The sequence below is a fragment of the Salvelinus fontinalis genome, chromosome 11 (genome assembly GCF_029448725.1).
Source record: "Salvelinus fontinalis isolate EN_2023a chromosome 11, ASM2944872v1, whole genome shotgun sequence".
Taxonomy (NCBI): domain Eukaryota; kingdom Metazoa; phylum Chordata; class Actinopteri; order Salmoniformes; family Salmonidae; genus Salvelinus; species Salvelinus fontinalis.
The window spans coordinates 36,721,470-36,738,954 of record NC_074675.1 but is presented as its reverse complement, the minus strand read 5'-3'; the positions used below and the strand labels follow the sequence as shown (position 1 = coordinate 36,738,954).

Genomic DNA, 17,485 nt, shown 5'->3' with positions numbered 1-17,485 from the left:
TAGTTAACTAGTGATTAGGTTAAGATTGATTGTTTTTTATAAGATAAGTTTAACGCTAGCTAGCAACTTACCTTGGCTTCTTGCTGCACTCACGTAACAGGTAGTCAGCCTGCCACGCAGGCTCCTCGTGGAGTGCAATGTAAGGCAGGTGGTTAGAGCGTTGGACTAGTAACCGGAAGGTTGCAAGATCGAATCCCCGAGCTGACAAGGTAAACATCTGTCATTCTACCCCTGAACAAGGCAGTTAACCCACTGTTCCTAGGCCGTCATTGAAAATAAGAATGTGTTCTTAACTGACTTGCCTAGTTAAATAAAGGTTAAAAAAATAACATAATTATTTATTTTTTTAAATCAGCCACAATCGATGACCAAAAATAACAATCGCAGATTACCGATTGTTATGAAAACTTGAAATCGGCCCTAATTAAATCGGCCATTCCGATTAATCGGTCGACCTCTAGATCCTTAAAGAATCCTTAACTGGAATAGTGCCTAAAGCACATCTAGTGGCTAGAGATTTTGAGGAGCTGGCTGCTAAAGAACTCCCAAAAGACTCACTGACAGTGATCTGCCAGAAAAAATGGAAACTTAATTCCATAGACATAGAATCTGCATTTTTGCAGGGAACGGAGCTGTCAATAAACATTCACATCCGACCTCCGCCTGAAGCTAAGAGCGAAGGAACACTGTGGAAACTAAAACAGTGTGTGCATGGCCTGGCAGATGCTTCACTCTACTGGTACAACAAAGTCAAGGCAACAATGCTGAATACATTTGGAAAATGTCACAAGTGGATCCTGCAGTCTTCTATTGGCTTGATCAAGACTGCAATGTGACTGGAGTACTTGCCTGTCATGTTGGTGACTTTATCTGGGGTGGCTCACAGACCTTTGCTACAACTGTGATTCCACACCTCAAAGCTGTTTTCCAGGTCGGCCGTGAGGAGCATGATAATTTTTGTTATCTTGGCATAGTTTATTACAGTTGATGGAACAATACTAATGCAACAGGAGAGCTATATAAAGAATCTTCAACCTATCCATATGGATTCTTCAAGAGCTGTACAAAGGAATTCCCCTCTGTGGAATTGAAGCTGATCAATTGAGGTCAAAGATAGGACAAATTCTATGGGTTGCTAGACAGAGTACACCTAATGTAATGTTTGATGGTTGCAACTTGGCATCTAACACAAAACACGCCACTGTACAAACCATTCATGAGGGAATCAAAGTTGTTCGTAAACTGAAATCACAAGTGACTTTAAAGTTTCAGCATGTTGGAAAAGATTACCCTTTGAAACTAGTTGTCTTCAGTGATGCTTCCCTAGGGAACCTTACAGATGCAGGCACACAAGGTGGACATCTAATCGTGTTAATGGGTGAGGGTGGAAGATTCTCACCTATTTGTTGGCAGTCAAAAAGGATCAGAAGGGTTGTCCAAAGCACACTTGCTGCTCTTGCGGATGGAATTGACAATGCTATCTTTCTTGCAACTCGGTTCTCAGAGCTTACCACTGGTGAGACAAAACAGCACATTCTACCTGTAGTTTGTGTCACTGACAACTACTCATTAGTTGATGCTGTGAAGTCAACCAGGTCTGTCACAGAGAAAAGACTTCGTCTTGAGATTAGCAGCATCAAGGAATTTTTTCAAGCAGAGAATCCAGCGGATTCTGTGGTCGATCACAAAGGAACAGCTTGCTGACTGACTAAAAAAGGATCATCCGGTCTTGTGCCCCTTCAGGCTCAGTAATGGAAAGCGGCAGCTTGAGTAATACAAATAAAAACGGTCACAACCCATTTGTAATGGGGAACTTGAATAATACTTGGACATTTAATTGTTTTATTTGTCTTTAAAGAAAAGTGGGAGATTGTTAAGTATCCCTATATTTGCTATTACGGGGCTATCACTCTGTCAAGAGTGCACCTGCGCAGGAAGTCTTGATGGACCTATCCTTGAGTGCGATGGCTACCTTGTACTGTGTTCATACGGTATAGTAGACTTTGTTAAACTGGAACCTTGTCGTTGTGTCATTGAGTTAACACCTTTACCCCCACACATTGACTCGGTACCTGTACATAGCCTCATTTTGTGTTACTTTATATATATTTATTACTTTAGTATATTTGGTAACTCTTTCTTGAACTGCACTGTTGGTTAAGGGCTTGGTAAAAAAGCATTTCTTGTTAAGATCTACACTTGTATTCGGCGCATGTGACAAATAAAGTTTGATTTGACTCCTTTAACACATATGGTAAGGGCAGGGATGTCCCAAAGATACGATAGCACTGACCACAAAAGGGTAAAAAAGTACACGGGTAGCTAATGACAGATTAGAGGTTGGTTAAACCATTTTCGGTAATACTTTTACTTGTTAGTATTTATATAAATTTATCATCCACCTGGTATATTGGATGAAATCCAGAGTATTCCCAAAAATGTAAAGCCTATAGAACTCGTAGCCAGCTTGATAGCAGCAACAGCCACTGAACATTAGTAAAAATTGTCAGATGGATGACTACAATCTCGTTTCAAAAATGGTTTGTTTGGAGTAAAGCAATTTGTTTACCTTGTATAAGCCATCAAATAATATCAGTTTAAAAGCCTGCTCACCTTCAGAAATACAAGCGCATGCAGCACCATCTTAATATTTCATGTAATCTGCTTAAACTTTAATAAAATACACAATTCCTGGATGTAATGTCAGTGTCAACACTTTCAAAGTGAATAGAACATTGTTCAGTAGTCCACTCATTTTTCAAACTTCGGTCTCAATCAAAACAACAAAATGGTAGTTCACATCGAGAATCACAACTCCAACTTCAAATTGAGGAATACTATGGACAGTTACACCATTTGAGTCAGGACACTAAACATATTTCAATTATTTTAATTTTGTAGTACAAATACACATTTACTTAGATTTTTGACTCTGTGCCTGTGCTTTAAGAACCTTGACAACGATCTTCTGCTCCTCAATCAGGAAAGCACGCTTGATCCTGTGGTAGACAGAAGGGTGAAGGTTAGTGGATCAGTTAACTTAGATGTTCAGGACATGCCATTGATTGATGGTTACTTTACAAATAGTGACCAAATGTCAACACTAAGAAATCAAATGAATGCATGTTGCAAAGACCATTGCAGAAACATCCAACATCTTTATTTTTTTGCACATAGGAAGTGTCACTGCTTTTAACAGCACACCCCAGGACAAATCTCACAATGTGATATTAGTTGACAACCCCAGCTAAAACCACCATCAACTTAAAATCACAATTTATCAGTTAGGGAGAGATGTGATCAGGATCAGACTTGACTAAAGAATGTAGTTTTTAATCCAAACACACGGAATTCACAAGAGCATCCTAAAAGAACCAGAGGCTGCTGAAGCAAACAAAATGCACTTCAATTGCTATGGATAGAAATTCAACTACGGCTGGCTGGCGTCTACATTAACATCTTTCTGGCATAGTTAGTTCAATATGCAAGTACACCAGAACCATCCATGGGGCAGGATTAGGGCTGTTACGGTAATTGAATATCCATGTCACCGAGTTATGGATGAAGAGAGTCATTTCAGGATTTATTTTTATAAACTTAATTTTCATGTTGATAAACTACCCAATAGTGTGAGTTCACTAATGACAAGCAATTGTTTTGCTAAATTAATCTGTCTTTCCAACTGATGATACGCAGGGGTGTAGAGCACGATAGGCTATAGGACTTGAGTAAAAAAAGTTTGATGTAGACTTTATTTCTTTGCATGCTAGTAAATAGATCTTTCAAAAAACATTTGAAGTGTCAGATTGAATAATTAATCAACAAGGTTGTCCTGTCACCGAGGCCTATAATGTGCTAATGTGTCAAATGGAACCCCTGCCATTTGGTAAAAAAATAAAAAATAATCATGATTGTATTACAAAATGTACAGGTCTCGTTCTGAGTGAAAACGTTATTTGCAGAGTTAACCACCTGCCACACTGCTGAGAAACAAGTTTTGGTTTATTTCATACCATAATTTAAATGTGTCTGGTTTCTGTCCTGTTAAGTCATATATATACATATACATACACTGCTCAAAAAAATAAAGGGAACACTTAAACAACACAATGTAACTCCAAGTCAATCACACTTCTGTGAAATCAAACTGTCCACTTAGGAAGCAACACTGATTGACAATAAATTTCACATGCTGTTGTGCAAATGGAATAGACAAAAGGTGGAAATTATAGGCAATTAGCAAGACACCCCCCAAAACAGGAGTGATTCTGCAGGTGGTGACCACAGACCACTTCTCAGTTCCTATGCTTCCTGGCTGATGTTTTGGTCACTTTTGAATGGTGGCGGTCCTCTCACTCTAGTGGTAGCATGAGACGGAGTCTACCACCCACACAAGTGGCTCAGGTAGTGCAGTTCATCCAGGATGGCACATCAATTCGAACTGTGGCAAAAAGGTTTGCTGTGTGTCAGCGCAGTGTCCAGAGCATGCAGGCACTACCAGGAGACAGGCCAGTACATCAGGAGACGTGGAGGAGGCCGTAGGAGGACAACAACCCAGCAGCAGGACCGGTACCTCCGCCTTAGTGCAAGGAGGTGCACTGCCAGCGCCCTGCAAAATGACCTCCAGCAGGCCACAAATGTGCATGTGTCTGCTCAAACGGTCATAAACAGACTCCATGAGGGTGGTATGAGGGCCCGACGTCCACAGGTGGGGGTTGTGCTTACAGCCCAACACCGTGCAGGACGTTTCGCATTTGCCAGAGAACACCAAGATTGGCAAATTCGCCACTGGCGCCCTGTACTCTTCACAGATGAAAGCAGGTTCACACTGAGCACATGTGACAGAGTCTGGAGACGCCGTGGAGAACGTTCTGCTGCCTGCAACATCCTCCAGCATGACCGGTTTGGCGATGGGTCAGTCATGGTGTGGGGTGGCATTTCTTTGAGGGGCCGCACAGCCCTCCATTGGCTCGCCAGAGGTAGCCTGACTGCCATTAGGTACCGAGATGAGATCCTCAGACCCCTTGTGAGACCATATGCTGACACATGCACATTTGTGGCCTGCTGGAGGTCATTTTGCAGGGCTCTGGCAGTGCACCTCCTTGCACTAAGGCGGAGGTACCGGTCCTGCGGCTGGGTTGTTGCCCTCCTACACGTCTCCTGATGTACTGGCCTGTCTCCTGGTAGCGCCTGCATGCTCTGGACACTACGTTGACAGACACAGCAAACCTTTTTGCCACAGTTCGAATTGATGTGCCATCCTGGATGAACTGCACTACCTGAGCCACTTGTGTGGGTTGTAGACTCCGTCTCATGCTACCACTAGAGTGAGAGCACCGCCAGCATTCAAAAGTGACCAAAACATCAGCCAGGAAGCATAGGAACTGAGAAGTGGTCTGTGGTCACCACCTGCAGAATCACTCCTGTTTTGGGGGGTGTCTTGCTAATTGCCTATAATTTCCACCTTTTGTCTATTCCATATGCACAACAGCATGTGAAATGTATTGTCAATCAGTGTTGCTTCCTAAGTGGACAGTTTGATTTCACAGAAGTGTGATTGACTTGGAGTTACATTGTGTTTTTTAAGTATTCCCTTTATTTTTTTGAGCAGTGTATATATACATATATATATATATATATATATGACACAGCAAAATAATAGTTCCTCACAATATTTCAAAAATCTTTCACTCCCCCTTGAAAATCAGCATCCCTGGTAAATAGGCAACTGACATGTTGCGCGTATTTGTTATTTTAAGGATTGTCAATTTCATCGGCATACTATTAACATAGCTCTCTCCTTCACACTTTGCTTGTCAATTGATCATCTTAGCGCCTACTTTTGGAAAGCCTACGGTAGGGCAAAAAAAAAAATATATGTTTTAAAGATAAAATATTTGCTCTAGTGGGTTTGATTGACGGGTGCTTTTACCGGGGTGTACGTGTGTCGATTCTCCATGGGCTTATATAATTCCATATAGTAAGTAGCCTGTCTGTACACCATGTAATCCTGACTAGTCTCCCAGTCCCTGAGGCTGAAAAACAGCCCCACAGCATGATGCTGTAGCTTTACTGCCACCATGTTTCCTCCAAACGTGACAACTGGAATTCAGGCCAAAGAGTTCAATCTTGGTTTTATCAGACCAGAGAATCGTGTGTCACATGGTCAGAGTCTTTAGGTGCCTTTTTGCAAACTCCAAGCAGGCTGTCATGTGTCTTTACTGAGGAGTGGTGTCCGTCTGGCCACTCTACCATAAAGGCCTGATTGGTGGAATGCTGCAGAGTTGGGAGAACCTTCCAGAAGGACAACCATCACCACAGAGGAACTCTAGAGCTCTGTCAGTGACCATCGGGTTCTTGATCACCTCCCTGACCAAGGCCCTTATTCGATTGCTCAGTTTGGCCGGGCGGCCAGCTCTAGGAAACATCTTGGTGGTTCCAAACGTATTCAATTTAAGAATGACGGATGCCATAGTGTTCTAGGGGACCTACCATGCTGCAGACATTTTTGGTACCCTTCCCAAGATCTGTGCCGACACAATCCTGTCTCTGAGCTCTACGGACAATTCCTTTGACCTCACAGCTTAGTTTTAGCTGACATTCACTGTCAACTGTGGGCCCTTAAATAGACAGGTGTATGCCTTTCCAAATCAAGTCCAATCAATTGTATTAACCACAGATGGACTCTAATCAAGTTGTAGAATCATCAAGGACGATCAATGGAAACCAGATGCACCTGAGCTCAATTTCAAGTCCCATAGCATAGGGTCTGAATACTTAGGTAAATAAGATATCTTATTTAATACAAAAATGTCTAAACCTGTTTTCACTTTGTCATTATGGGGTAGCGTGTGTAGATTGATGAAAAATATGTATTCAATATGTATTCAATCAATTTTAGAATAAGGCAGTAATGTAACAAACTCCTCTTTGGCTGGAAAAATGGCTGTGTTTTTCTGTGACTAGGTGCTGACCTAACATAATCAGATGGGGTGCTTTCGTCGTAAAGCCTTTTTTTAAATCGGACACTGTGGTGGGATTAACAACAAGTTTATCTTTAAAATGGTGTAAAATACTTGTATGTTTGAGGAATTTTAATTATGAGATTTCTGTTTTGAATTTGGCACCCTGCACTTTTACTGGCTGTTGTAGTCGATCCCGTTTACGGGATCTCAGTCGTAAGAAGTTAACCTCTCTAGGGTATGTGGGACGGTAGCGTCTCACCTCGTCAACAACTAATAAATGTTATCCGCGTCTGGCTTCAGTCTTAAAAATTAGGATATGGTCGAATGTGATAGGCTAATTATAGGTAGACTGAGTAGGCCTACAACTCCATTCCCTTTCTATTCAAATAAGAGAAATTAATTGAAAATAGCCATTAACAGGCTGGTTAATGCGATCCATTGCATGTCTGTTGAATTTGCTAAAATCCACCCGCAGTCAGGAGCCGCTGCATAAGTTGCGACCACTTCTTGCTAAACGGTACGTGCTAAATAGTATGCTACGATGAGTACATAGGCAGTTTATGTAGTACGCTAGTATGGGTAGTTGTAGTCATTCACCCTTCACATTTTGCTAGATATTTATCTTATAAACTGGACATTTCACCCGACATACAACACTTGGGACAGATTCTTCAGAAGGCGGTGTTTTGGATATATTCTTACCTATCACGCACACACTTCGCACACATGGCACCACCATAGGCCCTGCTGACGTGCTTCTTTGTCTTTGAGAGCCTCATCAGGACCTGGGGTCTCACTGCCCGGATCTTTAAGACAAACAAATGCTTGTGAGCAGATGTAACAACCTGAATCCAGGTTAATGTTCAGAAGAAACAATATGGGAGAAACCATTTTGAAACAAAGTGAAATGCCACAGCCATTGTTAAAGGAGAGGTTAACTTTATTTGAACCAAATCTCAAATTGCAGTATGTTAGAAGAGCCCAGACACTTTTTTGTTTACAAAACACACGTTGTATACCGATTTTTTATCTTTTACATATTACATTTTGTGCGATTCTGGCTGTCTCCTACCAGCTGTGCTGTTTCTGTGTAGCCCGCACAGCTGGTTGGAGACCGCTGGAGTTGCACAAAACGGAATACAACAAAGGATAAAGTTCTGAATGACAAATCCATGCATACAACATTAAAGACCTACATCAGTATACTGAGAGTGTTGCAGTTTTAAAGTACGTATTTGGATGTTTTCGGAGACTTTGTTTATGTCACACCCCTACAACCACTGATCGAGCACGAGGAAGTATATCGCTGGAGGAATAAGTTACCCAAAAACAAAACTGTCACAAAAGTGCCTGGGCACGTCTATAACAGTGAAAACAGATAAATTCAAATAAGGTGAAATTGTCCTTAAAGATTGTTTAATAACATGCCACTTTCACTTTTCCCATGTGACTTCCTTCCCTTGAATTCAAATGAGTTAAATGTAGTCAAGAAAAAACATGGGCCGGGCATTCACCGTAGCACTTCCACCCATCCTTCAAAACCATACAAACTTGTATAAAAACACAGCAACTCAATAGTCAGTGGAAGCAGTGAATTGGGGGAAAGGCTCAGTATTGTGGTGCCCAGTGTCAGAAAAGTAACAATAAATCTGCCAACCAATTGAAAATGTAAAACAGCATTTTTATCAAATAATTTCTCCCCACCCACACCACTACAGCAGACAGTCATTTTGGTTAAAGCACCCTAACAGGCTGACTACACCGCTCGCGTCGCAAAATACATTTTAAAATACATTTTGAAATCTATATTATTAAATTATTACACTCACTGCTCGCGTGCGCAAACGAGCGTCTGCGTTGTCAAGGGCTAAAATAGAAGTCAGTTCTATTTGTGACGCAGATCGCGCTGCAAGTCCTGCCTCTCCCATCTCCTCATTGGTTTATAGAAGCAGGTACCCACGTGCCATCTCATTGGTTATACCCATGTGGGTGACTGAAAGATGAACGAACGAGAAGAAAAACCCTAGGAGAGATGACTAGAAACGATTCGGTTGACCGTTTTGTGTGGACTAATTGTCGGAGTAAAGGACCTTGTGCATTTCAGGTAACATAACTCAATGTATATATCCCAGGACAAATTAGCTAGCAACAGCAAGCTAACTAAATAGGACAAATTATCTAGCAAGTGCAAGCTAGCTAGCTAAATTGCAATAAGTGTTTAATGCTTTTTGACCTGTCCCCAAATTAATGTAATTGGTTCTGAGTTTGTTTTGATATTATAACCTGCGTGTCGTGATCGCGTTTGGTGTGGGGGGACAAAATAAATGTATGCACGATGGCGCACGAGCGCAAACGGTTTGGGTTCCGTGTTCAGCACCGGTTTGGGTCTCCAGATCAGCACTGAGTAAAACAAGACTGCCATATTATACCACAGTGGCAACCCTCAATATACACACACAAATGTGCGTATGTATATACACACGTATATAGTATGTATACTACCGTTCCAAAGTTTGGGGTCACTTAGAAATGTCCTTGATTTTTGAAAGAAAAGCTCATTTTATCAGAAACAGTGGAGACATTATTAATGTTGTAATGACTATTGTAGCTGGAAACAGCAGATTTTTTATGGAATATCTACACAGGCGTACAGAGGCCCATTATCAGCAACAATCACTCCCGTGTTCCAATAGCACGTTTCATTTAGCTGATCCAAGTTTATCATTTTACAAGGATAACTGATCATTAGAAAATCATTTTGCAACTGAGCGACTCCGGGATGCTAGCCTTCTAGGCAGAGTTCCTCTGTCCAGTGTCTGTGTTCTTTTGCCCATCTTAATCTTTCCTTTTTATTGGCCAGTCAGATATGGCTTCTTCTTTGCAACTCTGCCTAGAAGGCCAGCATCCCGGAGTTGCCTCAGTGTCATTTACAAAGTCTACACTTTATTTATGATCAATTTATGTTATTTCAAATGGACAAACGTGCTTTTCTTTCAAAAACAAGAACATTTCAAAGTGACCCCAAACTTTTGAACGGTGGTGGTAGAAATAAATACACTGCTCAAAAAAATAAAGGGAACACTTAAACAACACAATGTAACTCCAAGTCAATCACACTTCTGTGAAATCAAACTGTCCACTTAGGAAGCAACACTGATTGACAATAAATTTCACATGCTGTTGTGCAAATGGAATAGACAAAAGGTGGAAATTATAGCCAATTAGCAAGACACCCCCAATAAAGGAATGGTTCTGCAGGTGGTGACCACAGACCACTTCTCATTTCCTATGCTTCCTGGCTGAGGTTTTGGTCACTTTTGAATGCTGGCGGTGCTCTCACTCTAGTGGTAGCATGAGACGGAGTCTACAACCCACACAAGTGGCTCAGGTAGTGCAGTTCATCCAGGATGGCACATCAATGCGAACTGTGGCAAAAAGGTTTGCTGTGTCTGTCATCGTAGTGTCCAGAGCATGCAGGCGCTACCAGGAGACAGGCCAGTACATCAGGAGACGTGGAGGAGGCCGTAGGAGGGCAACAACCCAGCAGCAGGACCGCTACCTCCGCCTTTGTGCAAGGAGGTGCACTGCCAGCGCCCTGCAAAATGACCTCCAGCAGGCCACAAATGTGCATGTGTCAGCATATGGTCTCACAAGGGGTCTGAGGATCTCATCTCGGTACCTAATGGCAGTCAGGCTACCTCTGGCGAGCACATGGAGGGCTGTGCGGCCCCACAAAGAAATGCCACCCCACACCATGACTGACCCATCGCCAAACCGGTCATGCTGGAGGATGTTGCAGGCAGCAGAACGTTCTCCATGGCGTCTACAGACTCTGTCACGTCTGTCACATGTGCTCATGTGCTCAGTGTGAACCTGCTTTCATCTGTGAAGAGCACAGGGCGCCAGTGGTGAATATGCCAATCTTGGTGTTCTCTGGCAAATGCCAAACGTCCTCCACGGTGTTGTGCTGTAAGCACAACCCCCACCTGTGGACGTCGGGCCCTCATACCACCCTCATGGAGTCTGTTTCTGACCGTTTGAGCAGACACATGCACATTTGTGGCCTGCTGGAGGTCATTTTGCAGGGCTCTGGCAGTGCTCCTCCTGCTCAAAGGCAGAGGTAGCGGTCCTGCTGCTGGGTTGTTGCCCTCCTATGGCCTCCTCCACGTCTCCTGATGTACTGGCTTGTCTCCTGGTAGCTCCTGCATGCTCTGGACACTACGCTGACAGACACAGCAAACCTTCTTGCCACAGTTCGCATTGATGTGCCATCCTGGATGAACTGCACTACCTGAGCCACTTGTGTGGGTTGTAGACTCCGTCTCATGCTACCACTAGATTGAGAGCACCGCCAGCATTCAAAAGTGACCAAAACATCAGCCAGGAAGCATAGGAAATGAGAAGTGGTCTGTGGTCACCACCTGCAGAATCACTCCTGTTTTGGGAGTGTTTCCTGTTCCACCTTTTGTCTATTCCATTTGCACAACAGCATGTGAAATTTATTGTCAATCAGTGTTGCTTCCTAAGTGGACAGTTTGATTTCACAGAAGTGTGATTGACTTGGAGTTACATTGTGTTGTTTAAGTGTTCCCTTTATTTTTTTTGAGCAGTGTATATACACAGATACACACATTTTAATATATGTGTGTGTGCGCACACGGTGAGTGGACGCCTCTTCAAATGAGTGAATTTGTCTATTTCAGACACAACGGGTGTATAAAATCAGGCAGAGACATGCAATCGCCAAAGGCAAACATTGGCAGTAGAATGGCCATACTGAAGAGCTCCGTGACTTAATGTGGCACCGTCATAGGAGGCCACCTTTCCAACAAGTTTGTAAAATTTCTGCTCTTCTAGAGCTGCCCCGGTCAACTGCAAGTACGGTTATTGTGAAGAGGAATCTAGGAGCAACAACGGCTCAGCTGCAAAGTGGTAGGCCGCACAAGCTCAGAACAGGACCGCCGAGAGCTGAAGCACGTAAAAATAGTCCTTGGTTGCCACACTCATTGCAGAGTTCCAAACTGTCTCTGGAAGCAACGTCAGCACAAGAATTGTTCGCCGAGATTCCATGGCGGAGAAGCCACACACAATCCTAAGATCACCATACGCAAAGTAAAGCGTCAGCTAGAGTGGTGTAAAGCTCTGGTGCAGTGGAATTGCTTTCTCTAGAGTGATGTACCACGCTTCACCACCTGTCAGTCCGACGGACTAATCTGGGGTTGGCTGATACCAGGAGAACGCTACCTGCCCAGATACATAGTGCCAACTGTAAAGTTTGGTGGAAGAGGAATAATGGTTTGGGCTAGGCCCCTTAGTTCAAGTGAAGAGATTTTAACGCTACAGCATATAATGACATTCTAGACAATTCTGTGCTTCCAAGTTTGTGGCAACAGTTTGGGGAAGGCACTTTCCTGTTTCAACATGACAATGCTCCTATGCAGAAAGTGGGGTCCATTCAGAAATGGTTTAGAACTTGACTGGCCTGTACAGGGACCTGAACTCAACACTGATGGTGAAGCTATCAACCTGCCCCACTACAGCCCCGTCGATGAGGATGGGGGGGGAACGTGTTCTGTCCTCCTTTTCCTATGGTCTACAACCACCTCCTTTGTCCTAATGGGATCAAGACAAAGGAGATGATTGTGGACTTAAATTATTTAAAAAAATGTTTTAACTAGGCAAGTCAGTTAAGAACAAATTCTTATTTTCAATGACAGCCTAAGAACAGTGGGTTAACAGCCTTGTTCAGGGGCAGAACGACAGATTTTTACCTCGTCAGCTCAGGGATTCGATCTTGCAACCTTTCGGACTACAGGAAATGGAGGACCGAGCATGCCCTCATTCTCAGCGACGGGGCTGTAGTGGAGCAGGTTGAGAGCTTTAAGTTCCTTGGTGTCCATATCAAAAAAACTAACATGGTCCAAGCACACAAAGACAGTCGTGAAAGAGCATGACAAAACCTATTCACCCTCAGGAGACTGAAAAGATTTGGCATGGGTCCTCAGATCCTCAAAAGGTTCTACAGCTACACCACCGAGAGCATTCTGACTGGTTGCATCACTGCAGCGTATGGCAACTGCTCGGCCTTCACTGCAAGGCACTACAGAGTAGTGTGTACAGCCCAGTACATCACTCGGGCCAAGCATCCTGCCACCCGGGACTTCTATACCAGGCGGTGTCAGAGGTAGCCGGAGTGCCAAGTCTAGGTTCAAGGGGCTTCTAAACAGCTTCTACCCCCAAGCCATAAGACTCCGGAACATCTAATAAAACAGCTACCCAGACTATTTGGATTGCCCACCCCCTTTAAACCACTGCTACTCTGTTATCTATGCATAGTCACTTTAATAACTGTAGCTACATTTTACCTAGATTACCTCGTGTATATATACCCCCTGTATATAGTCTCGCTATTGTTACTTTACTGCTGCTCTTTACATGTTCCTTTTAATTCTTAATCATATTTTTAAAACTGCATTGTTGGTTAGGGGCTTGTAAGTAAGCATTTCACTGTAAGTTACACACCTGTTGTAGTCGGCGCATGCGACTAATACAATTTAATCAAACACCATTGGGAAGAATTGTAACGACAAACGCTGGCCCAAAATCAGTGCGCGACCTCACTGACTTCGACTGTATGTATATTTCCCTTACATTTACATTTAAGTCATTTAGCAGACGCTCTTATCCAGAGCGACTTACAAATTGGACAGTTCATACATATTCATCCTGGTCCCTCCGTGGGAATTGAAACCTGGTCCCCCCGTGGGAATTGAACCCACAACCTTGGCGTTGCAAGCGCCATGCTCTACCAACTGAGCCACACGGGACCCTTACTAATGCTCTCACTAATGCTCTTGTGGCTCAATGGAAGGAAGTCTCCGCAGCAATGTTCCAACATTTAGTGGAAAGCCTTCCCAGACGAGTGGAGGCTGTTAGGGCAGCAAAGGGTGGACCAACTCCATATTAATGTCGATGATTTTGGAATGAGATATTCGAGCAGTAGTCCACATACTTTTGGTCATGTTGTTTTTTCACTACAACAGTAACAGACCTGAAAAATACCAGTTTGTATATTATGCAGTGGGATAGGATGTACATAGGACAATACTTACTCCACGCAGTCTACCAGGGCAGATTCCGCATGCCGACTTGGGTGCCTTGCCCACCTTCTTGGTGTACAGGTACACAATGCGGTTACCAGGAGTCCGGGACCTGTAAGTGAGGGAATACACATTACACAATGCAAAGTTGGTAACAATATTTTGAGGGATGAAAACATGCTTACATTCGTTTTCCCAAGACAACTTTTTATTTAAAATCCATAGCTAGCTAGATACAACCACGTGCAGGCCAGTACTAACGATCAACAACCAAACCGTTTAGGTCACAAGAAAGAAACAGGCACTGTAGTAACTAAGAATGGCACAGAAGCCAAGGGAATATCAATGTAATTAGTTAGCTATAGCTACATGCTAACTACTTACAGCCTAGTTTTGTTGGAGGCTGTGTTGTAGGACAACCTACGACGGTAAGTTAGGCGCTGGACCATGATGATACCTGCAAATACATGATTAGTAGTATAACGTGTAACGCCGATTGATTACATTATTCCCTTCCTACATAATTTACTAGCTAGCTTGTTCATTAAAAAAATGGTATCGGGGACTGCCAATGGCGTCCACATTACTGCACAAGACTGTGTAACCAAGTGAGCTAGGTAGTTGATATGCTACCTAACAAACGTATCAAGATGAAAACGTTGATTTCACGTGGAAGAATACACCTTAGTTTGTCAATTTAAACAAGTCAATCTAAGGCAGCAAAACTGTAATGGCATTTTTATTTTTTTTACCAAAATGGAGACATTTTTGCTTTGGGATAATATTACTGAAGATATGATACTTAGAGGGCGATGACAAAGTACTAGGATAACATGAAATATCATCCTCAACGTGTTAACGGTTTCTAACACTGGAAATATGGTCTTTAAAATACGATTTGTCATATTATATAAACACAGATTACAACAGATTACTTAGACTAAATATAAGCGAGGAAATTTAGGCCGCCATACCTTCTATTAATGTAACCGGAAAAGGAAAGACTAAAGACGCTACTTTGGAATTTTACGTTTTTCTTCTTCCTGTGAGTTTCCAGCAGACTGGACGTTGTGTTGCGTATTGTTGCCTTTCGCAGGTCGGCGTGAGAATTGCACTTTTATATAACTAATAGCCTCACACCCGTAGGTGCAGGCCGGTGCATTGGCCTCATTTATAAACCTTACGAACATACAAAATATAGGGCAAAATGTACGTGCGTCATGCAAAAGTTGGCATTCATTATCATAAATTACTTGACGTGAGAATGTGCTCACCTCCCCACACACTTTAGACCATGCTTACACACATCTGCTAGTGGTTGAGATATTGTAGTGCAAGCTGGCAAGTATTTTGTGCAAATGGGGATATGGTGAAAAACGTATTCATAAAAATCTAAAAACAGGAAAACATATTAATTAGAATGCAACCATTTGCCATTAGTGAGAAGAGAGAAAATCTATGTTATTTTTTTTTAATGTAAAGTAAATAGACATAGGAATGTTATAATAAGACATAGGAATATTTTTCCCCCCTTTCTTTTCACAACCATTGCACAATATATTCCTCACCTTTTCTGGCCCTGATGGGTTCATTATCCCGAAGGAGCCATACAACAAATTACCATGCACATCTCTCATTTAATTTGGCTCCCGAGTGGCACAGTGGTCTAAGGCACTGCATGTCAGTGCTAGAGGCATCACTACAGACCCTGGTTTGATTCCAGGCTGTATCACAACCGGCTGTGATTGCGAGTCCCATAGGGCGGTGCACAATTGTCCCAGCGTCATTAAGGGTTTGGCTGGTGTAGGCCGTCATTGTAAATTAGAATTTGTTCTTAAATCAAATCAAATGTTATTTGTCACATGCGCCGAATACAACAGCTTACAGTGAAATGCTTTCTTACAAGCCCTTAACCAACAATTCTTTAAGAAGTTAAGTAAAAAATAGATAAGTTAAAAAAGAAATAAAATAAAAGTAACAAATGATTAAATAGCAGCAGTAAAATAACTATAGCAATAGTGAGGCTATATACAGGGGGTACCAGTACAGAGTCAATGTGCGGTGGCACCGGTTAGTCAAGGTAATTGAGGTAATATGTAGGTGGAGTTAAGATGACCATGTATAGATAATGAACAGAGAGTAGCAGCAGCGTAAAAGAGGGGTCTGGGTAGCCCTTTGATTAGCTGTTCAGGAGTCTTATTGCTTTGGGGTAGAAGCTGTTAAGAAGCCCTTTGGCCCTAGACTTGGCGCTCCGGTATCGCTTGCCGTGCGGTAGCAGAGAGAACAGTCTATGACTAGGGTGGCTGGAGTCATTGACAATTTTTAGGGCCTTCCTCTTTTTATTTATTTTTATTCACCTTTATTTAACCAGGTTGGCTAGTTGAGAACAAGTTCTCATTTACAACTGTGACCTGGCCAAGATAAAGCAAAGCAGTGCGACACAAACAACAACACATAGTTACACATGAAATAAACAAACATAAAGTAAATAACAGAATAGAAAAAAATATAATAAGTTTATGTACAGTGTGTGCAAATGAGGTAAGATAAGGGAGGTAAGGTAATAAATAGGCCATAGTGGCGAAACAATTACAATTTAGCATTATAAATACTGGAGTGATAAATGTGCAGAAGATGAATGTGCAAGCAGAGGTACTGGGATGCAAAGGAGCAAAAAAAAAAAAAACAGTATCAGGATGAGGTAGTTGGATGGGCTATTTACAGATGGGCTATGTATAGGTGCAGTGATCTGTGAGCTGCTCTGACAGCTGGTGCTTAAAGTTAGTGAGGGAGATATGAGTCTTCAGCTTCAGTGATTTTTGCAATTCGTTCCAGTCATTGGCAGCAGAGAACTGGAAGGAAAGGCGGCCAAAGGAAGAATTGGCTTTGGGGGTGATCAGTGAAATTTACCTGCTGGAGCACGTGTTACGGGTGGGTGCTGCTATGGTGACCAGTGAACTGAGATAAGGCAGGGCTTTACTTAGCAAAGACTTATAGATGATCTGGAGCCAGTGGGTTTGGCGATGAATATGAAGAGAGGGCCAGCCAACGAGAGCATACAGGTCGCAGTGGTGGGTAGTATATGGGGTTTTGGTGACAAAACGGATGGCACTGTGGTAGACTGCATCCAATTTGCTGAGTAGAGTGTTGGAGGCTATTTTGTAAATGACATCGCCGAAGTCAAGGATCGGCAGAATAGTCAGTTTTACGAGGGTCTGTTTGGCAGCATGAGTGAAGGAGGCTTTGTTGCGAAAAAGGAAGCCGATTCTAGATTTAATTTGGGATTGGAGATGCTTAATGTGAGTCTGGAAGGAGAGTTTGCAGTCTATCCAGACACCTAGAATATCTGGACAACTACAAATACCTAAGTCAGATCCGTCCAGAGTAGTGATGCTAGTCGGCCAGGCGGGTGCGAGCAGC

The 17,485-nt window shown here is 42.7% G+C and overlaps 1 protein-coding gene and 1 non-coding gene across 2 annotated transcripts; both read right to left on the bottom strand.

Moving 5' to 3' along the window:
* Positions 1-2,874: 2,874 nt before the first annotated feature.
* On the bottom strand, positions 2,875-15,072 carry LOC129865651 (60S ribosomal protein L34). The gene is made up of 5 exons (XM_055938591.1): positions 15,040-15,072; positions 14,450-14,522; positions 14,078-14,177; positions 7,668-7,771; positions 2,875-2,999 (listed from the first exon to the last, which is right to left on the bottom strand). The coding sequence occupies exons 2-5, from the start codon at positions 14,512-14,514 to the stop codon at positions 2,915-2,917; spliced, it is 354 nt and encodes a 117-aa protein (XP_055794566.1). The 5' UTR covers positions 14,515-14,522; positions 15,040-15,072; the 3' UTR covers positions 2,875-2,914.
* Positions 13,718-13,794, bottom strand: trnaa-ugc (transfer RNA alanine (anticodon UGC)). The gene has a single exon. It is a non-coding gene; the product is annotated as a tRNA-Ala (tRNA).
* Positions 15,073-17,485: the final 2,413 nt, after the last annotated feature.